A 23,084-nucleotide genomic window follows, 5' to 3' on the forward strand; every position below is an offset into this window, starting at 1 on the left:
GCCAGCATTGTAGTACAGTGGAATCTCGATGATACGATTCTGGGTGATACGAATTTTGGGATGATACGAATCTCTGAGAAGTTCTAGAAAAATTGCATTGTTTGCAATGGACCAAATTTTGGCTGTTACGAACGGACCTGTGCGGCCCGGCGGATGATACAAACGAGCCGGCGAGGCACCTGACTGCCGAGCGAACAAGCGAAGGCGACGTACGGGCTCTCTCGCCCCCCTTTGTCACTCTTTAGCGGGAGACACATGTCTGTCCGAGCAATCCGGTTTCCGACGCGGCGCATCAAAATATCTAGCAGGTTGGATGCATGCGGGAGCGGTGGGGAAGCGGGTCATCCGGCAGCCAAACCGAATCTCGGGGCAGAGACGCATGCGGGACGGGTCCCTTTTTGCTCTTGTGTTCAACCCTTTTCTCCAGTAACGGCCGGGCTGTTGTTTTCTGCTCGCAAAAATGCGCCTCACATGCCACAAGCGCGCTGACGGCGCCACGGAACCACCCGCACGATGCGCGCTGCTAAGCCGGCCAGCATCGGCAGCATGGCTGGGCTTCGGCCACGAAGTGGGGCGGTGCGCTCGAGCGACCGCTTCTAACCGCTCTCTAAAATGCCGCTCAAAGCACACACGAAGTTGGTTGTGCGGTAAAAATGCTGATAATGTGGGCGAAAACAGTACTATAACGCATCTCCGGTAGAGCCAGCGGGCTGTCTCGAGCGCTTCGAAACTGCCGTCATGAGACGCGCACCTCCCCATTGGCGCAAGTCGTCAGGCTCCTCCCACTGTCGCGCGCATCGAGCTCCGAGGTATCGGACCAGGTGCTAGTCACCTCCCGAGGCCTCCAGGTCGCTGCGGCCCTGTGGGCAGCCGCCACCGCCCCATAAGGGGGAGCTCTTTCAATAAACGTTCTCTCTCTCTCTCTCTCTCTCTCTCTCTCTCTCTCTCTCTCTCTCTCTCTCTCTCTCTCTCTCTCTCTCTCTCTCTCTCTCTCTCTCTCTCTCTCTCTCTCTCTCGCTCTCGCTCTCTCGCTCGCTCGCGCGCGTCATTTTCTGATTGAGGGAGAAGCTGCCGCGGGGACACGGAATCCTCAATGCGGGCGTGAAATGATCGCAAGCGCATAGCCAACGCGCACGAATTGCGTGCAAAAACGCCATGCGGTTCATGCCTTGACTGTTGCGGCATGTAGTGAGCTTGGGAGCTGCGAGTGAGGAGACAAGAGCGAAGTTTTATGCGCTCCAGAAAGGACTGCTCGGCGACATGGGGGTTTAAAAAAAGCAGAAAAAATCGCTGATTATTTCACAAGAAAGTAAGAAAAGAAATAAACGACATTTTTTTATTGCTCAATTTTTTGGTCTGTGTTGGTTCATACGAATTTCGGGTGATACGAATATTTTTCGCAGTCCTGCGAGATTCGTATCATCGATATTCTACTGTAGTCGGCAGCGTCAACGTAGACAATCTCACGTGGCTCACAATGGGTTCGGAAACGTTTGTCAGGGGCTCGTGCTCTAGCTTGTCTTCTTTCCACATTTAGCTCTGGATGCATATTTCTCGGTAGTGGCAGGATGCGAATGTATTTTCCCCATTCGTGTGGGAGGTCAACTTCATTTGGGAGGGAACTTCCGCTTCGGATTCTCAGTGACTGCAGAATGTGTCTTCCCGTTTTGCTTTTAGATAGCTGTTCTAATTGGGCTGTTTTGTGTGCTTCAAGTAGTTCCTCAATCGAGTTATTGATGCCTAGTGCTTCGAGGCGTAGAAGAAGTATTTCAGGACGGGAATCCGCTGGGCCGGGCGGGTGGCACGTTAATGTCACTCTGGCGAGGAGGAAATGCAGCTTGCGGAGCAGCAAAACAGATGGCGCGTCAAATGCGTTGCCATTGTTTACATGTTCTTCCACGGACGCGACGCACAAAAATCGTAATGTCATTGAATATATTGTGAAAATTGCCAGATTTCTTTCTGTAAGATAAATAAATGGAAGTGCTGGACATTTTAGCAGCAATTATTAATAAATACCACCCCAGTTACAAGCTGTACCGCGCTTGAAACGAAGCACTAGAAGGAATTCCGGAGCAGACGACGTCTGCTGACGCTGCCTTCCCGCCACGAGTGGTTCACTCTCGCCGCTCTCGCCTCTCGCGGGCTTCTCAGGATTGCGCGCGCTTTTCATGTTGCACAGGAAGGGCGGTGAAGTTAGGACAGTCTAAATATGAACGAATAACATGGAGGATAAGAACCCTCATTCACTGGAACTAACCATACCATGTTTTTTTTTTTATTGTAGGTTTCGCGTTCTAAGAAAATCAAAGCCCCTTCGTCTTACAACAACGATGTTTGAAATGCCAAAATTTCTTCTGCCGCAAACCGACTCCAATGAAAGTCCAGTCGTGCGAGGGATTCGTTGGCGTCATCTGCCCACGACGGCAGCCGGCTATGCTGTGACTGACCTTCAACCGGCGAGCCTTTTCCCTTTGGCGCCTCGGGACAGAGGGCGCGTCGGTGCCGTGACCAGCGCCATGACTTTATCGCGCTGCCGGAGCAAGCCCTGTTGCACCTCCTCAATAATTCTCGCTCCGTGGTGTAAATACAGTGAAACCTCGTTATAACGAGACGGGCTATAATGAAATAATGGATATAACGAGAAAATCGTAACTCCCCTTGAAAGTACCCATAAAAACCAGTGTATTTAAAATCTCGTTTTGCCGAGGTAAAATTTGCTTGTCACGGGGTATAACGGAACAAATCTTGTTCGCAAATCAAATTTTGCACCAATTTTGCAACAGTGCGCAACACGGATTGGAGACAATGTGCAATGCGGCAGCAGTTTTTAGCCGTTCAAAACTCCCGCCATTCATACTCCTGCAACGTGCGTAAAGATGAACTGCGGCCTTGCGTCCGCTGCCTGCGCCCACGAAGCCACTCCCACTTCTGCCCTGCCGCCACGAGAGCCGTGTTGTCGGAGTGCTTCAGCATTATCTTTTATCGTGCTACGTGCCATTCGAGCCGCATGAGTGTTCCAGGCGGGAAGCGAAAGCAAAAGAATGCAAGACCATGATAAAAGCCATCACATCCTACACGAAGCTGTGTCAGAGCAATCGTTTTCATCAAAAAGATGCATCAGTGTGCAATTAGGCTTTGCAGCAGTCTGTTTGAAATAAGAGTTACATATTGTTTACTGCAATAAAGTAGGTGCGTGACTTCTTTTTTTAATCTCTGGATTGCCGTTATTTTGTAGTGTACTGTCATGCGGCCATATTCAATTTCGCCTGGTGTTTGTTTGGGCTAAGTAGAGTGCACAATATTTGCGGTAAATGCCCTGTATGGCTATAACGAAATGTTAGTTATAATGAGCAAATCGTGGCGACCCTTCAATTTCGTTATAACAAGGTTTAGCCGTAGTGCATTTGATTGGTTGACTGTGTTTAGAACGTGGACGTATCTTATGAAGTCAATATTAAATGGTGTAGTTAAGCCACTGGCTAGCTGTGCATTTCTCAAGGTAAACAAAATGAAACATTGCTGGGAATTATTTGAGCACATTGAAGGGCAGTTGACAGAGGTGGACTTCAGGCGTTTTCATAGTTTGCAACATTATCTACATCAGAATAACCTAACTGGTATAGTGATGATAAAGGCCTAATTGGTGAAAAAGGCCAAGCAATTGCAGACTGATTAGTATTTAAATATCTCAACTGTATTCCCAAATCTGCTTATTTATTGTGGTGTGTAACATGCTGAAGCTACTTCTGGGCTGTGAGGCACACCGTAGTGGAGGGCTCTGGATTAATTTTGACCACCTGGAGATCTTTAACGTACGCCGAAATATCGAACACTTGGCGTTTTCGCTTTTCACCTCCATAAGAAAAGCAACGATCACGGCTAGTATCAAACTTGTGTCCTTAGGCTCAGCAGCACAACACTTTAGCCACTGGGCCACCATAGTGTTTTTTTTTTTTTCAAATCTGCTTGTAGATTGCAGTTAACAGGTGAGGCGCTGACTTTTAGTACATTTTTATTATTTTTGAGCTCATGCAGTGGAGATTTACACATTCAGGGTACTTTTACATCGTGAGCAAAAATATGCAGTTAGTTTCTGCCTGTGTGGCCTAAATTAAAAGTTGCCCAACCAACCCACCGTGCCATTTTTTTGGAGGCGCAAGAACCACGGCATCCCTTATTTCTCTCCCGTTGCCAGGTGGGAAGACCATGGGCGGCTTCGAAGGGGGCGTCCGCGTGCCGACGCTGGTCTCGTGGCCGGGGAGAATTCCTGCGGGCGGTGAGATCTCCGTGTCCACGAGTCAAATGGACATGATGCCCACGTTTCTCGCCCTGGCCGGTGCGAAGCCGCCTCGCGACCGGATCATAGATGGCGCCGACATCCTGCCTCTACTGCTGAGCAACCAGTCTTCTGGGGCAACAAGTGCCTCCCACGAGTTCTTCTTCCACTACTGCGGGGTCCAGGTGCACGCCGTGCGCTACGTGCCACGTGACGGTCAGTGGATTGGTGAAACTCTTAGAAGTGTCTTTTCTGCCGGCAGCCGGGAGAAATACCTAGCCACAATTCTGAGGGCACTCACCTCTCACCGGCTTATAAAGCCACGTAACGTTTCCGTTTAAAATAAGCATCGTGTTATTCTCACGGCACATTTCAGCGGTGACAAAAATGAGGGCCAGGAGTAACCAGCCTAATAAAACCTACCTTATCTAATGGAACATAAGCAATCATAACCTAAGCTAATGAAACCCGACGTCACCGAAGTTAACCAGACCAACTGCATCAAACGCAATCTATCTTAAATCCAACCCGTCCAGGTATAGCTCCTATGCTTTGATATCGTGATTATTGTAGAAATAATCTGACTGCAGGAAGATTTGCTAACAAAAGGGTGGTGGTGAAAAACGTCGAATGCTGCAAACCGGAAAAAAAAAGGAAACTACTTGCTTAAAATTAGGACCTTTGTCCTTTAGGTTGAAATCGGGTATACCCCCACCACCATGGGAGCAGCCAGCAAGGCAGGTTCTTGTGGAATATTTGTCCCAAGGATGATCTAGGTCGTGTGCTCAGCCAATCACACGCCAAGAGAAATTCCCCGAGGTGTTTTCTACCGGCTGCCGGTTGAATACACACTACCACAAATCTTTGCAGCGAGCCACGTAGTGATACTAGCAGGCTTTGTGATGCAGTCAAACCCTGCAATAACAAAACTGCTGGGGAAAGCCGAAAAATTCACTTTTGCGGAAATTTTGCCACGAGAGTGAAACATAAACGACAGGGGAAATTACCTGCAAACCGAAAATTTATTTCCAAAAGTCAGTTATATCATTTTTCGAGCCTTACTTTGCAGCAAATTCAAGGCTCAGCTCTCGCACTGCAAAAGATGGTTCATTGCTAGTCGTCGTGCTGTATGTGCACCTAAGAATGCCCTAATCGTGTCAAATGCACCCAAAACATCCCGCGGGTTCGCCTGCTTCCCTGCACGTTTGTTTCCTTGGTCCTTGGCACCAAACATGTCCAAGCATGCAGAGCAAAGTCCAGCTTTTTCTGTTGATAAACTTTGCCAGAGAGTGGCATCTCCTTATTCTTATCCTGTTCGCAAAACCAAGTAAACACCACTTCATTGACGTCCAGAACGGCGCAGCCGTCACTGTTTTGTTTTGCGCACATGCGCCATTAAAGAGTGGCGTCCTTGCTTTTCAAAATGGTAGACCGAGCTCCACGCAGTTCCAAACTTGTCGGCGCTATCCTCCCTTATTCCACTTGGGCCACTGACTTGGGCAATGATGGCTGCCTTATCTTGCAGCGATAAAAACTTCCGCTTTTGGGCTGGCGGAGGCATCTTATTGAGAGCTAATGTGCCGATCGCTGCACACACAACAAATCCACGCACGCTCGCTGTTCAGCATTAGCCGGCTAGCGTTGCCCAAGCCAAAGCCAAGCTGTAAGTCACCATGTGTCGCCCCCTGGAGGTGTCGCTGCGAGGCTGCCTCCTCAACCGCCTGCTGTGCTGTCGTTTTCGTAAACGAATATGGCGGTGGCCACTCAAGCACTCTGTTGCAGGCTACACACTTTGAGTCCAAAAAAAAATGCATTGGAGCACTTTTTGGTCAGGGTGTGCAAATGCCGAATAGCAACTTTCGAATCGATATCGAATCGAATATCGAATAGCAATTTTCATTTTTGCAGGCCTTGATTTTTTATAGGTTTTTGTGCAAAAGCAGAAGAAACTTTGCATGTTCGGGAGACATTACACAGTTTTTCAACCCGGAGAACACACTTCTCAGCTCACATTGGTGGTACTCCAGGAATCTGGAGCGGGCACGTTGCTTTACTGCAATCATAGGCAACAACTATACAGTGGCTCGTAACTCAGAAGCGAGCACTTTGCAGGCATGAACAATAGGACGCGAAAGCAATCATGGACCACGATAAGGCACTTCTTTGGAAGCACATAAGCAGCGTGAAGCGTGAATAATACGTAGCAGAAGGAAAGCTCGCGCTACAGTCACCATGGACAAGCCTGCGCTATCCACTGTGGTCTAAGAAACAAGTAAACGTGCAGTAACCGTACACCAACTGCAAAAAGAATAAAATAAAAAAACAGCCAAAACCGCTTTTGATTTTGAATTAGTGCAAGTGCTGTCAAAACGGCGGCGGTTTTTGCCGGAAGCTGCCCTAACATGTAAACATCCAGTCACAGAATTCAAAATGGCGGCCAGAGGATGGCCCGAAAAAATATCGTATCAACAAAATCGCAGATTAGTCTGTGCAGCACAAGAAAATTTACGGCCTCTGCAAGGCGCGCTCGCCGAAAGTGCGATTTGGATGGAAATTGCCGAGCAGGCGGTGTAGCAGCAGTGCGTTAGCCTACGCCGACATCTCTTGCTTTCGCAAAGCCGGGAAAAGGTCGCGAAAAACTGCGAGATAGTAAATAAGTATGGTGCGTCAAAATCCGCAATTTCGACAATTCTGAAAAACAAGGATGACATAATCAGTGGCGATGCCAACTCAACGGACAGGAAGCGCCTGCGGAAGGCCACCTATGCAGATGTGGAGGACGCGCTACTGAAGTGGTTCGTCGACGCCCCGGCTTGCAACATACTAATAAGTGGCCCAACGATGCTACGCAAAGCCAGAGACTTAGCATTCATGTTGGATTTTCCTGACCTCTGCCCAGGCAATGGCTGCCAACAACTGTTCAAGGTGCAGCACTGTTTTTAAGTCAATTGTAGGCGAGGTGGCGTGCGCAAGTGTGACCAAGATGTTGCAGCGTGGCTTGAACAAAAAAAAAAAAAACAGAGGCGCACGCTATGAAAGGCGACACAAGCATGGCAAAGCATGGGAAGCATGGCAAAGTGCGCATCACAGCACTTCTGTGCACTAACATGGATGACAGCGACCGGCGCGTGCGCTTCGTCACCGGAAAATCGAAGAAGCCGCGTTGCTTTAGGAGTTATGTGCCCGTGCGCTACAGCCTCAACTAAGGTGTGGATGACGCGCGATTTATTCGCGGAGTGGCTGAGCGAGTTCCACCGTGACATGCAGAGGCAAGGCAGGCGCATGCTGCTCGTAATCGATAACTCTTCTGCGCACCATGTGAAAACGTCTCTGACGGCAGTGATCATGCTTTTTTTCTGCCACCCAATACCGCTTCGAAAGTGCAGCCGCATGATTTGGGAATAATACGTGCCTTTAAAGGAGCCATGAAGACAAAATAAAAGTTGGGTTTATTAGAAAGACTGCTTAGTCCCGATAACAATGATACCAATATCATCGCAATCTACGAACAAATAACGGAGATATTAAAGAAAACGTTTGAAGCAGTCGCGACCCCCTAGCCAATTTCCCGCAACTTTTCTATGACGTCACGGAACCTTGTTTGTGCGATTGGCGGCCGCCCAACTGACCTATCGCAACAATACATGACTGGACGTCTGTAATGGGGCCTCTAGTTCCATTTGACCGCATCACTTGAATGCTAACGTGCAGTTAACGCACTGAAAATTACGTTTTATTGTTGGCTCGTATGACATCATTCTTGCTCATAACACGTCACTGTGGTGCAAAATTTTAAAGTTTTTAAATACTTCTTGCTTTTTCTTTTTTCGTTAAAAAAAACATCTTTTGTGGCTCTAATGGAGCTGAGTGAGATACTGAATCCCAGTTCTTTCAAATTAAACGAAGTTGTATTTTCTCTTCATGGCTCCTTTAAGGCATCGTATAGGTGCCGCGTAGTGGAGCACTTGGTCATAGCTGTTGACCGCCCGGCAGCCAACTTGCCGCTTCGAGTTACACTGTATTCAGCTGTAGAGATGGTGAGGGCTGCCTGGTCGCAGGTGGCGGCCACTTGTGTGTAGAATTGTTTCCGCAAGGCCGGCTTTGTTGACACACAGCCTGAATCCGAGCCTGATGCTTCCGATGGTCAGTCTGGCGGTGATTTGTGGCAGCGAGTCATCGACTCCGGCATGGGGAGCCATGACCTCGGCTTGGACGATTTCGTTTGTGCTGATAAAGATGCTGACACTGCGGAACCGTGCACGGATGAGGGCATCGTTAATAAAGTGCGGGGCAAGAGCGATGTGGAGGAACCGGACGCGGACGATGACGAAACTTCTGAGCCTGCGCCTTTGAAGGCCAACTGCACTCAAATTTCACCCTGGATAAATGCCTTTGAAATGTGTAGTAGGTAGCATGAGAACTACTGCGACGCGACCGGTAGCTCTGTGCAATGCGTGGTTATTCGTTTCAGGCACTCAAAATAACGCCTTTGCAGGCGACAAAGCACCTGCTGGCGTGTCGCGCAAACAGCCATTTAGCGGAAGTGACATGCCAGCCGTCCAGGCCGATCGGCCTGCCTCGCAGCGGGAGAATCCAGGAAACTCGTATTTCGCGCCGTTCGCGCCGGTACGCTTGCCTTTCATGGCTCCGAAGAGGCTTCGTTAACTGTACGGTTCTCTCCTTTTCGAGTGTCGTCGCGACATCATGACTGCGCGGTGTGCTGCTGTCCGAGCGCACGAATAGTGTCGTGCTTGCGGGACAAGCGCTCGCTTTTCCGCGCGCCTCCTACACCCCCGCACGCGCACGCTCACACTCTCCTCCTGGCTAGCCGAGCCAGCCGCGTCGGCCGGTCCGCACAGCTCGCGCCGTCAGGCTGGTCAGGCCAGGCTGCCTGGCCGCTCGCGCCAACGGCTGATACGTCACTTCCGCCTGCCCGTAATGGCCGCGTTTTGCCCAGTTTCGTTTTCAAAATCGTAGATTTTTGCTGGTCGCTTGCGGGCGTAATTACGCACATTTTAGGGTCATACTTCGTACATCGTGGTCTTTTTAGTCATACTATGCAGGAACAGTGATTTCGCGCGGTCGAAATTTTGAGTGCAGTTGGTCTTTAAGCGCGCCTATTGCAATGGGCTACACAGAGGACCTTAAAAACTTGTTTACGCCAAGGGCCTCGGCTAATAGCACGCGGCTGCTCTAAATAAACTGGAGACCGCCCTGATCACGTCTGCACTGCAGAAACAAATAGTCATCATGGACTTCTTTGCGAAAAAATAAATTGTGTTTTGACTGCTTTTTTTTTTTTTTTTTTTTTTTTTTTTTTTTTTTTACTGTTTACCATTTACTACGAACTTCGGAATATAACGAACGGAGGCCGCGTGACGCTCAGGTTCGTTATAAGCGGGCTCGACTGTAGTAGATATTCGATTCGCAAATCTAATTATTCGCAGAAGTACTATTCGATTCGTATTCGAATATTTGAGTACTATTGCATGCCCCTACTTTTTGGACACTGTTAGCTTAAAAGGGTGAATAAAATGCCGACCGGTCTTGCAGCAATTTCGTTAACACGGGTTTGCTTTCCAAAAACATTTAATTGCCGCGAGATATGAAATACGTGGGCTTCTATCGACGCTTGGTGGGGATTAAATTTTTTGGTGATTTTACGGGAACTAAACTGCGTGGCAGGGGTGACACCAAAACATGGCAGGTGAACGTGGAAATTTTCAACTGCCTTTGAGAATTGTAGTGTAGATCAGCAGAACTCCTTTCACTTTGTATGGCATTTGAAATTTCGAAGGCCATTTGGCTCAAATTTCCTTCCAAACACTCGTGTAGCACAGGTATAATTAAAAGAACACTGCAGATACTGCTTTTGCATTGATGTTTTGCCTCAAGTATGCCTAATGTTTTCTTTTTGCAGAGCAGAACAGTGTTGACAAGTAAGAAGTGCATTTCCAGATTTATTGGTTTGGAAAAGTTTTGGGCCCATATAAACCTTTCGTTCAAGTATTGTTTTAACTTTTTTGCCCAGAAAGCTGAATCGAGGAACAGAGAGGCAGACCAAAGCTGTCGGCTTTAAAGGGGCCATGCAGACAAAACACAAGTTTAATTCATTCGAAAGATTGCCTCATCGGGATCATACTGACACCACTTTTAGCGTAAACTTCGCTCAAATAAGCTATATAATTACGAAAAAAAGGGAATGGCCGAGCGACCCACTAGCTCATTTCCCGCAACAGAATATATGACGTCATATGCCCAGCTGTGCGATTGGCTGAGGCCGGCAAACGCAAATTAGGCAGGGCTTATAAGCTTGCTGATTGCGGTATTTGCGCTTAAATGTAATGCATATTCATTTTACAGCAGTAAGAATGGGGGAGTAAAAAATTATAGTTACGAAAATACACGTAAACATGGAAGTACTAATGCGCACTGTTGTTGGTACTGGGCGCACTATGCTTTTTTCAGCTGCACAGCAGTCAACTGCTTTGGAGTTGTCTTACGCGACACTGGCCGATTGGCGTAAGCGACGCCTTACATGAACCTGTTTGCCGAGCATACCCCATGTTTCCCGAAACACTTGCTTTCTGCCGTAACAAAAACAAGCCAGGTGCAAATACGGTCAAAAACAAAGCAACGGCGGACAGCTGTCTGCGGCTGAGCATGGTAGCGCCATCTGGGAGGACTGACGGCAAGCAAGGCTGCAGAGCCACGGCCTCCGCGATCGGCTGCCGGCGGCGCGCCGTTGCTCCGGCCGTCCCATTCAGCGCGTCCCCCAGCAAAAACGTGTAATTTGGCCAACTCCGCGACGCGCCGCGAGGTGGCGGTGTTAGCCGATGGTTCGGCAGCTTGCACCGGCTCCCCTGGCCGGCTTTGTGGGGCTTAGTTGCTGCGTGTTTTCACGACCGGAATTCGCGTAACTGTGTTGCAGCTTTATTTTTGTTGAGCTGACAAACCGAACTACCTGGTCATGAAGTCCGCTTGTCTCAGAAGCTTCGAGGAACAGCACTAAAAGTTAATCGCACTGTGATTGCTGCGCTTGATCGGTGCAGGACATTTCCGTGCGGACATTCAGGTGCACGGATATTTGGGTGCGAAAACTTCTCGGCTACAGAATTATCGGGTGCTTGCTTGGTGGAACAGCATTTATATTTTTATTTCTGCATAGGGTGGGTTGTTGACAACAATCGAGCGCAGTGGTTGCATTTTTATATTGACACCGTGTTTAATTTTGCCAGTTATTTTTAGATGTTGAACATTTGTATATTTTTGCTTGATACCTCGTCCAAGGAACACCTGTTATGCAGCCTATTGATTGCACACATGCCTTTTTTTAATTTACAAGATTTCAATTTATATTCGCTTTTTGCGGCGTGCAACTCAGCTAACTATTAGCTGCCGTTTACTGTGGTGTTATTCCTTCTTTATGCAGTTTTCTTTAAACGAAAGACACACTGTCACTATCTAAAGAAAGCAGCCTTACAAGCATTCTGTTGCCCCCCAAAACGCAGAAAATCTCACGAGGAGTTTTATGCAGGTTGTGCGCTGTCACACTAAAATGATTTTGCAAACACTGTTGTCGCCACCTTTTTTTTTCATACGGACAAGTCTCGCATATTTTCGAGTAGAAGAACGGGCCTCTGAAAACAGCTGCAGTGTGTACATGTCTAAAGCAAACATGAAACCTGTCATCATTGCATTACACATGGATGGGCTGTAACTGAAAATTTAAATGTCTTTAGTCTTGGGTCCAAAATAGGGAAAATTGGGCTTGCCTGTGGTCACCGAAATACATTTAAGAATACAATAAAATCGGGGTGCATCTGACTTCAAGTTGTTTTATTTGTTGCAACTGAAATTGAAACTGTAACTTGCTTAACGCACATGCGTAGAACAGACTGCCATATCTCTGAGGCTATTGCTCAACGTAATACTCTTTAAACGTGTTAATCCTAAAAATATGTCGGGTGCTTCCACCCAACAGGCATTAATTCGAAGGCCAGATAAGAGCGCAGCCATCCGTCGTGCGTATGACGCGATCGCGCCCCGCGCTCTACTGAACTACATTGACCATGCAGATTATATAAAGTACGTAAGCCTGGATAAGAAATACCTGAAAAATAATCACCTTCTAGCGAACCGAACGTTATTTAAGCACCAGAAATTTTCCATTGGTAGTAGGGAATATTGTCCGTGTGTCGAAGGCGTCATGCGGCACATGTTAAAGAAGTCGCATAGCTGCAATCATAGGTAAAATAAATTCATTATTATCAGGTTCTATGAGTCGCTTTGCATCCATAACATCAGCTATGCTTTCTTTTTATTGCGATACGAAGCGCGAAAGTTGACGAAACGCCATTTCGAGAAGCGTTGTAGCATACCCGGCTTTCGTTTCAACCATCGGCCCCGCGCGCCGCGGTGCGGCGGAAAACGGCGAAACGGCCTTTTCGGAATTACACTCTCTCCGGGCGATTGGGACGGCCGGAGCAACGGCGCGCCGCCGGAAGCCGATCGCGGAGGCCGTGGCAGAGCCTAATGACGCACTGGAAATTTCGTTTGAATACCTACCCTCATGACATCAGGGCAGACGTCACGAAAACACCCGATTTGGCAGGAGAATGAAGATCTTAATCTAAATTGATTATTTGTTCTCAGTGAATGCGGCATCATTTTCTGCCACACAAGTGCTGGGGGCACTATAAAACACGAAATCTTTTGAATACAAACAACCTTGTATTTTGTCTGCATGGCCGCTTTAACTAGCCCGAAAAAGGTTATCGTTTTTAAAAGCCAATTTCTTCAATGACACATGGTTTTGTGCCACTTCATTACCACACAGGCTCCGGTGTTTGGAAGGTGCACTACCACAGTTCGGACCCGAAGCAGTGCGCCTACGTCTGCCACTGCTACGGCAGCTACGTGCTGGACCACGACCCGCCGCTCATCTACAACCTGGTCTCGGATCCCTCGGAATCCCGCTCGCTCACACCGGCCGACGACCCCCGCGTTCCCAAAGTTCTCGAAGCTGTGAACGCGGCACTCACGAAACACCGGGCATCGCTGTCGCCGGTGCCGCAGCAATTTGACTTACTCAACTCCTTATGGCTTCCGTGGCTGCAGCCGTGCTGCAGCTTCCCACTCTGCTCCTGCAAAGAGAACTACACACTCAGGGTTTCATGAGTTTCGGCCGTGCGGTGGGCTTAGTGCAAGATGCCCCGATCTTTTCATAGCTCTTCAGCGCTACCAGTGGCAAAAATTTAAACGTGTCACTGCTTTTTGGTGTTCGATTATACAAATTCTAATAGTTTACCTTTGCGATGTTAAAACTTCCCAAATAAGTTGCTCCTAAGTGTGTCTACCTGTAAGCGAGGGCCACTTAACTTTGGTAGCTGAAAGCACTGAAGAGCTACGTAAAGAAACGCAACTTGCTTGGATTTAATCTCTGCAAGTTGTGGGTGGGGGGCTACTAGTACTTCGGTATTCAAATTACGAGAATTTTTTAGGCTTGAACTGTTCTCAGGAGCGCATTTACGCATCTGTGAATGACATTCTTGTTATTGCGTCTTCTTACTGGGACCATCACGGGCACATTTGCTGCAATGACTAAAAGGTGTGAGAACATTTGGAGTGTAGATGCGACAGTACAAGTTTTCCTTTTTCTAGCATTGAAAATTAAGTGATTCTTCGTTTTTAGACCTTTGTTTTTAAAAACACTTTTATTGCTTGTGAATCAGATTGGTGTGGACAATGCGAGATTGCTTGTGTAATTATTCTGGAATCTCGTTCAGACTTATTGAAATAATTCTGTAGGTATTTTAAACAGGACCTACAAATAGGACAGAACCTGTTGACTCTGGGTATTATTTACAACTGCATACAGTTACACCTTTAGTATTAATTAATTGCTACTCCATTTCTTGACTAGTCACAGTGCCTAATCATCAAGGCTAGTCGTAATTGTGTATGGCATCCTATGATGACACAACTGGCATCAATTGCCAGTGCATTCTGATGGTTGTATTACCTTAACTGTGATTTGCTGTACATGCCAGTACACATGACTTGTTATGAGTATAAAAATGCACTCCAATAAAATTGGTGCAGTTGTGTAAGTTGTGCCGGTCTTATTGTTACTAAATGAGCGGTCACCCAACTTTCAAGAACATGCACTTTTGATTTGCACCAGTGTATAGTATCTAATTTGCATTAGTGTCAAACGAAATTTGCATTAACTGATTTGGTATTCATATGCCAATGCAGTGAACTAAAGTCTGTGTGCAATTGATGTGCCTGCCTACCTCTATTGAGTACTCATGTATTCAAATATTCAGCTATAAATACTGTTTTGCTGGCCGGAAGATTTATGTTGTGCCTTTGTGATAATGTTTTAGACAGCAAAATAAATTTTATTGCTTCCTTAAAGACTGTCAGAGCCTCTTGATTTGCACAAGATTATGAACTGGTGTATTTTGGTCAACTTACGGAGTGCCTCAGGGAAGCAACCTGGGCCCCATGTTGTTCTTGATTTTTATCAGACTTGGCTGAACAGATGCAACACTCCTCTTGAAATGCTCCTCTTTGCTGATGACATTAAGGTCTTTCGGCCTATAAATAGGGATGGCGAGTGCTCTCTTCTACAACGTGACATCAACACTGTCTGAGCATGGTGTTCAGCAAACATGCTTCGCATCAACCCTTTCAACACAATTGTGATCTCGTACCATTGTCGACAGGTGCCGATTGAATTCTTGTATAAGCTCCACGGTGGTTCCATTACTCGATTGTCAACAGTCCGGCTCTTGGGGGTGTATATTGATTCATCACTGAGTTTTAAACATTACATTGAAAGAACAGGCAGCGAAGCAATGAAGTCCTTGGGGCTTTAGCACGTGTCACAAAAGAGTTCACCGATCCTATCTGCTATTAGCCCCTCTTTCGGGCTATTTCGCATTCCCAGCTAGAGTACTGTTCAGTTGTATGAAACTCTGTTCCTCAATACTTGCCAACGTCTCTGGAACAAGTCCAGATGAGATTTGTTCGAATCTGTTATGATCGTTACCTTTTCAGAAGAATATATTGCACGTACAACAGAATACTTCATCCAAACAGACTGAGCAACCGAAAAACACTCCTCGATATGTGCTTTATTCACAAGCTCGTTCATGGTTCTGTTAAGGGCAGCTGATTTGCTAACTTCCATCAATTTTCATGTCCCCACACGATGCCGTTCCTCGCCACTATTTTATGCTGCCGTCAATCATAAAAGTCCTATCCAAAGAACACAACTCCTTTAGAATTCACTTGAGGCACCTGATCTGAATATCTCTGACTGTTACAGCACTTTTATCCGACCTGTTAAAAATGTGTCTAAATCGTGAGTGCGTTCATTTCTGTTGTAGAATCGTGTGAGTCAGTCATGTGACGTTTGTTCCATTGTTGTTATTTTCATTTCTTATGCTATTCTTTCACTGTTGTACATATCTCCCTTTCCTTTCCTTTCCTTTGTTTCTTCCGTGCACCACGCTGAAGGCATCATGCTGTTTGTGGACACTTATCCAAGTTAGTAAGTTCTTTAGCGGCTTGAAATGTTCATCGAAAGGGTCCTACAAATGCCATCGGCCCAAAACACATTAGTCGTCATTGCTGGCTGCGTGGGGCCAGGCTGAGTGTGTGGCCTAAAGCTCACATAAGACTGTCATTGTGTTATTTCGAGGAGAAAAGACTGTCATCGTGTTAGTTCGAGGAGAGAGGATTCGTTGCCTTGTGTTCAGTAAGAGTCATGTGCATCCACCAATGACATTGGGTCGCTCTGGGAGACTCCGCTTATTGGGCATTAGTGATTTCTTTGGGCTGTTTTTTGCAGTAACGTGTGTCACTTTTTTGCGGGATCAGGGCATGTACATTTTGAGGACATTTTAAACTTCAGTGTGACCGGTTACTGCATCAAGAAGACTGGTGTTGGCTATCCATAGATTGGTACGGAAGGTTGCATTAACTTTGCTTGTTTTTTTTTTTAGCAACTACTGTAGCTTTAAGACGCTGAGCTTGTGCGAAAAAATTCCTAAAGGGGCCATGCTGACAAAACAGAAGTTTGTTAAGCAGCAAACGATGCCGTATTCACTAAGGAATTAATCAATTTAGGTCAAAATTTTGATTCTCCCGCCAAATCGTGTGCTTTCGTGACGTCTGCCATGACCTCACGTGGGCGAGTATTCAAACAATCTTCCAGTGAGTCATTAGGCTCTGCAGCCTTGCTTACCGCCTTGCCTCCCAAGCGGCGCTACTATACTGAGTCGTGGACTGCTGTCCACTGTTGCTTTGTTTTAAATGCAGAGCATTTCAGTAACTCACGATGTCACCCGCGTTGAGTTGACATCCGTAGTCCGCACCGCACCCCTCCCTACTATATAAAAAAAAATACTATCCGGCGCCCGGTTTCGACCCCTCGACCCTGCGGGCAGAACGCAATGTACATGGTGCTCTACCCACTGCGCCACAAAGCCGACACAGAATGGGACGCTACCAACACGCCTTATATCGTTGACTCATTCAAATTACTGCTGACGAGCGCTCTCTCGTCAGCAGTTGCCACAAGTGCAACAACATTAACGTAACGCAAACTACTTAACGTCGTGCGCCCCCGGAAATGCTCTGCATTTGATCGTGCCCCTCGCGAGGGGGATGTTTCACTGCGTCTTCTCTCGGTCGCGGGACCCGTGGCGCCATCTGGCGGAGGCGCGGCACAACTCGTAGCACTTTCTTTGAAAAAGCGCCTCGAAAGCGCGGCAAATATGAAATAGGGATGACGCGCTTTCGAATCACTCTGGTCTCGCTCAAGCTCAGCATTGTCAAGCTGCCTGCATAGTTTTTTTTTTTTTTTGATGAACAGACTACCAGGAGCGTTTTTATTGCTGTATTGATGCGGGTTACCTTTACAACCCTAGTGAAAATGTTCAACTGGGAATCCAACTGGTCCCAACTGGTCCCAGTTAAACTGGGTTATGGAACAATTCCCAGTTGGAACCAGTTGCAACTGGTCCCAACTGGGACCAGCTGGGACCAGTTACAGCTGGTCCCAGTAGCAATAAATTCCAGTTGGGACCAGTTGAAACTGGTCCCAGTTGGGACCAGCTGCAAGTGGAATAGCTGGGAATGGCCGCAACTGGTCCCAACTGGGACCAGTTGCGGCCATTCTCACCTACTCCACTTGCAGCTGATCTCCGGCACTCCCCGTTCCACAATCATCTGCAGCGGGACGTTTCTCCCAACTGCACTTGACTGCGCAAGCAGGTAGCACCAACAAATAGCACAAGGCAGCAGAGCTTCTTTGGTGTCATTTATTAAAACTGCATCAATATAGTTCCTCCTCATTGCTTGCTTGGCTCACAACGATTTTTTCACTCTGCTTCGATGGTGTCCCCGTATCAGCAGGCGAGGGTGAGGTGGAAGAATGGCTTGCACTTGTTCTCAGCATCCGCCCCCTAGGCTCCGGTCTCTGAAAATGTGTAATATATGGCAATTTAGATATGCAGCACGACAACCAGATTTTATGGGTCAGCGTACGTCCGACGTATCGTTAGATTCTAGGATCGGCGTACGTCCGACATATCGTTAGATTCTAGGATCGGCGTACGTCCGACGTACCTTTAGACACAGCGTCAAAAAAACATACCTAGGACGTGTGGTTTGTGAAAATAAAATCAAAATAAAGTAAAATTTAAGTCAACTTCCTTCATGAGCGGTCGCCGGTGCAATTAAGAACGAAAGCGCGTAGAAAACACGTTTGTTGAGCACAGTATATTTGTAGAACTAAAGTTCAAGCACCACTTAAATGACCAGTTCATGATAGTCACGCACACAAAAAAAGAAAAAACAGAGACACGTACAGGTCCGCGCAGAAGTAAACGGAGCACGGGAGCGGTGGCCGAACTAGAGTTCCTGTATATAGCTCCCTGCGGGAGCTATATACAGGAACTCTAGGCCGAACTGCATCGCTGCGCCGCGTATGGGCGCCGACGGGAACCATGGAGCGCCGGTCAAAGAGTGTGTTCGCACTTGCCCCCGCCGCCCTATCTGATATGTTTATTCGCCGCTCTGCTGGCGTGTCATGCTCGGCGAGGCGGTCTTCAAAAGGCAGCGCTGGGCTATACAGGGGCGCTGGTTGCACTGCCGCTCGCGAGCATCAGCGGTGACTGAATCCGCTGCTCACGAGCTGGACGAAGCTGCGCGCGCCCGGGAACGTTCGTTGTTGCGCGCTGTAAAGGGCGGCAATAAAATTGTACGCCACTGCGGTTTGGCACAGCATGTCATTGCGATGTAACTTATTGTAAGCCGGCAACAAAATTGCCCTGTACAATATAGAGAGCACATTCCCAGTCATTTTCGTTGTTCGGAAAAAAATCTCGCCTCCGACATTGTTTTTTAAATTTTGAGTTTGTCCCAAGTTATTGCTGCCGCTGAGTCCAGGTATGTTCTGAAGAAAGGGGGAAAAGATGTCCATGTGGTGGAAATTCTGTGATAGAGAACGCCGTAAAGCATAGGTACAATCACTGCCTGCTATTACAGCGGGCCTCATAGGGCGCATATTTTGTTGTCGCATTAATCCTTTCGCTCCTGTTGACGAGGATAGCCGTCATCAGATTTTGTACCAAAATTAACCGATGACGAGTATGGTCATCATCGGTCATGACGACTATAGTACTCGTCTTCGGTCATTTAGGGCCCTGGCGGTGCTTTTTTTGCAAGACATTGGGGTCATGCGGTAAAGCCATCTTTCAATTCAATGCGGAGTTTAATTTAAATCTGACAACACTGTCTGAACTGATATATGGTGCTCGTTAAAAATAACAACTTCGGTTTTAATGCGAAAACAAAATATGCGCCCTATGAGGCCCGCTATAATAGCAGGCAGTGATTGTTTTCCTCTTTCTTCAGAACAGACCTGGACTGAGCGGCAGCAATAACTTGGGACAAACTCAACATTTAAAAAACAATGTCGGATGAGAGATTTTTTTTTCCGAACAACAAAAATGCCTGTGAATGTGCTCTCTATTTTGTCCAGGGCAATTTTGTTGCCGGCTTACTATTAATTACATCGCAATGACACGCTGTGCCAAACCGCAGCGGCCTACAATTTTATGCCACCCTTTACAGCGCGCAACAACGAACGTTTCCGGGCGCGCGCAGCTTCGTCCAGCTCGTGAGCAGCGGATTCAGTCGCCGCTGATGCTTGCGAGCGGCAATGCAACCAGCGCCCCTCTATAGCCCAGCGCTGCCTTTTGAAGACAGTCTCGCCGAGCATGACACGCCAGCAGAGCGGCGATTAAACATATCAGATAGGGCGGCGGGGGCAGTGCGAACACACTCTTTGACCGGCGCTTCATGGTTCCCGTCGGCGCCCATACGCGGCGCAGCGATGCAGTTCGGCCACCGCTCCCGTGCTCCGTTTACTTCTGCGCGGACCTGTACCTGCAATGTCAAGAGTCCAGTCGAGGCAAAATCCTTTGTCCCTCAGTCTTATTCAACTTGCGATAGCTGCACCTAGCTGGGGAAAAATCCTTGAGACCTCAAGCACAACTTGCTTGTTATAGAGCTTATGCATATAATCTATAGTGCTCCCACGAAATATTTAAACGTAGGCTATCAGAGAACAGTAGCGTTACCACGATTACTGCGATCACGTTTTACCTGTACGGCGCCATTTGCCTTTGTACGAAACTACAGAAACCGCACGACTAAAATTTTGAATAAATATGTCATTTAACATTTAATTAGCCCAACAAAATGTCAAAAATTACAGAATGCAATATTTTTTAGGTTTGTTTAAAATATAAATTGTACACCAGTTTGTTACTTGGATACACGATGATTGAACGCCTCTAAAACGGCTAACTTAACATCGTAGTGGCGTATCAAAATGGACGCTACTGTGGCTCATAAACATGACGGAAAGAAAAGCTTTTCCTCCATGCTCATAAACGGAGTTCATAAAAATCACACGTTGAAGGCAGTCTTAATGACGGGGTTTTTCTGCCACGGCAATTGTGGCCGCGACATCTGCACTTTTGTCAGCTACCTGCTTCCAGCTGGCGTTCCTCGCGATTATGCTTGTATTTGCTTGTATGCCCGGTAAAAGCGCCCTTGCCTAATTTGTTTTCCCGCTCATCAAGAAAAAAAATTTTCTGGCGCGTCGCAAGCGTCGTGAAATCTCCCCCCTATCCGAAACTCTAATTCCCTGCAGCGCGCATCTCGGCTACCGTGCGCGCGAGACCGTCCTTCGCCGTCGCGACCGTCCCTCTCGCGGCCCTACGACGGCCGTCTCGATCGCCAGCGCGCCCCTACATCATACGCGTCGACTGGGTGTTGCGGAGTTGTGCTGGAAGAAAAGTATAAATGGATGAGGACACAGGAGGAGAAGTTAAGAGGGATGATAATTTACAAAGCCGAGGGAGGAGAAAACAATATGCAACGGCAGGAAACGGTAAGAGTTCGGGCCACCCGCCGGTGCGCGAGAACGGCAATTTTACGACGTCTGATTTTGTTAAATAAGGGTACCTCGGGTTAAAAGCTGCTTTGTAAAAGCTTGCGCAAATTCAGAGGAAACAATGATCTGTAACATTATACATTGATTCTACATTCGATAAGCATGCCTACCACATGAGACCAGCTTAAGCCCAACTGGGACAAGTTGGCCCCTTTCAGATTCCCAGTTGGGACCATGCCTCCCAACTGGGACCAGTTGTCCCATTTCAACTTCCCAACTAGGACCAGTCGCCTCCCAACTGGGACCAGTTGCCCTTTTTCACCTACCCAACTGGGACCAGTCGCCTACCAACTGGGACCAATTGCATCCCAACTGGGACCAGTTAGTTCCCCACTGGGACCAGTTAATTCCCAACTGGGACCAGTTAATTCCCCACTGGGACCAGTTGATCCCAGTTAAGACCAGCTGAAAGATTTTCACTAGGGAATGATAAGAATGGGGGGGAGTGCATTCTCAGAAAATGAATGGCAGCCTACCATTGTCCCTGAAGAAGACAGTGTATGACAGCTGCATCTTACCGGTACTCACCTACGGGGGGAGAAGCTTGGAGGCTCACTAAGAAGGTTCAACTTAAATTGAGGACGACTCAGCGGGCAATGAAACGGAAGATGATAGGTGTAACATTGAGGGACAAGAAGAGAGCTGAGTGGGTCAGGGAACAAACGCGTGTTTGACTGTATTTGCACCTGGCTTGTTTTTGTTACGGTAGAAAGTAATCGTTCAGTGAAACATGGGGTATGCCTGACCAACAGGGTCACGTAAGATGACGTCGCTTACGTCAATTGGGCAGTGTCGTGTATGATAAGTCCGAAGCGGCGGACTGCTGCGCAGCGAAAGCAAGCATAGTGCGCCCAGTACCAACAGCAGTGCGCATCGGTACTTCTATGTTTACGTGTGTTTTCGTGCTTTTATTGTTTACCCCACCATTTTTACTACTGTAAAGTGAATATGCAATACATTCAAGTGCAAATAGCTCGTTCGGCAAACTTATAAGCCCTGTCTAACTTGCGTGGGCTTTTGCCGGCCTCAGCCAATCGCACAGCTTGGCATATGACATCATAGCTTCTGTTGCGGGAAATGGGCTAGTGGGTCGCATGGCCTTTCCCTTTTTCTTAATTATGTAGCTTATTTGAGCGAAGTGTGCATTGAAAGCGGTGTCAGTATGATTCTAACGAGGTGTTTTGGCTGCATGGCCAAAGCCAGGTGATATTCATTGACAACTTCTTTATTGCTACATTGTAATTGCATGTCCTCCTTCACTTTCATTTCCTTGTCTTTTGGCGTGGATTGCTTCAACTGTCTTCTTTTCTGCTGCACTGTGTATGCGTCTCTTTCCTTGCTTTTGTTTTTTCGTCCTGCAGCGCAGATACATCAGCTAGCAGACTGGCACGTAGTACACGCCATAGGCGTAGAGTTTTCAATTTCCCGGTGGGGGCAAATACACCTGTGTAAAGGACACACAGGTGTCCGTGTGCCCTTTCTGTAGTCCTGTTTATAGCGCTGTTTTATAAGGTAGTTATGTACCAACTGGCCCGCCTTCAATCTGTGTATATATATATATATATATATATACATATCAAGGTTGCAGTCGTCATTGCCAGAGCTATTCGGCTGTTTCCGATATATTTAATAGTGCCGAATGACGTGTGTTTGTCATGTTTCTTTAATACAGTGCGAAATAGGCGAAAATATAAGTCGAGAAAAAATCCGCGGATTTTTTCTCGACTTATATTTTCGCCTATTTCGCACTGTATTAAAGAAACATGACAAACACACGTCATTCGGCACTATTAAATATATCGGAAACAGCCGAATAGCTCTGGCAATGACGACTGCAACCTTGATATGTGTCCTTACTGAGTCCCTCGTCCCGTATCTATATATATATATATATATATATATATATATATATATATATATATATATAACTGGCATGCTGGCGATGGGGCCGAAGGCGTGATGAACACAAAGTAAGAAACCTCGGTAACAGCAACAGCGGAGGGTTTATTTCGACGTTTCGACATCTAGACAAGTCTTCTACGGGAATGATGGCTTCGGTCGCTTCGGAAGAGAGCATATATGTCGAGAGTGGAAACCGGGTTTACGAATGGAAAACGATACCACACACAAACATACGTGAATAACACAAACACGAAGCGGGAATCTTCCTTATTATAAGAATGAACAAAAAAGGAACAAAAAATAAACAATGAAGAGAGAGACGCCAAGATAGTTGAAAAAAAAAAGGAAGGAAGGGAGACG

General features: G+C 47.1%; 1 protein-coding gene and 1 long non-coding RNA gene across 4 annotated transcripts in view; one reads left to right on the forward strand and one right to left on the reverse strand.

Moving 5' to 3' along the window:
• Positions 1–14,701, forward strand: part of LOC144149766 (steryl-sulfatase-like) — a 37,551-nt gene extending 22,850 nt beyond the window's left edge. For all 3 annotated transcript variants that reach the window (XM_077681417.1, XM_077681415.1, XM_077681418.1), the window contains exons 7-8: positions 4,199–4,495; positions 13,119–14,701. In XM_077681417.1, the coding sequence (XP_077537543.1) occupies positions 4,199–4,495; positions 13,119–13,459 (638 nt within the window). In that variant the 3' untranslated portion in view covers positions 13,460–14,701. The remainder of the gene's footprint in view (positions 1–4,198; positions 4,496–13,118) is intronic.
• A 2,901-nt stretch (positions 14,702–17,602) lies between these two features.
• Positions 17,603–21,719, reverse strand: LOC144149767 (uncharacterized). Its single transcript, XR_013318359.1, has 2 exons — positions 19,748–21,719; positions 17,603–17,774 (listed from the first exon to the last, which is right to left on the reverse strand). It is a non-coding gene; the product is annotated as an uncharacterized LOC144149767 (long non-coding RNA).
• Between the last annotated feature and the right edge of the window lie 1,365 nt (positions 21,720–23,084).

This window comes from Haemaphysalis longicornis, unplaced genomic scaffold (genome assembly GCF_048455015.1).
Source record: "Haemaphysalis longicornis isolate Haplotype H1 unplaced genomic scaffold, Haemaphysalis longicornis Haplotype H1 scaffold_8, whole genome shotgun sequence".
In the NCBI taxonomy this organism is placed as follows: domain Eukaryota; kingdom Metazoa; phylum Arthropoda; class Arachnida; order Ixodida; family Ixodidae; genus Haemaphysalis; species Haemaphysalis longicornis.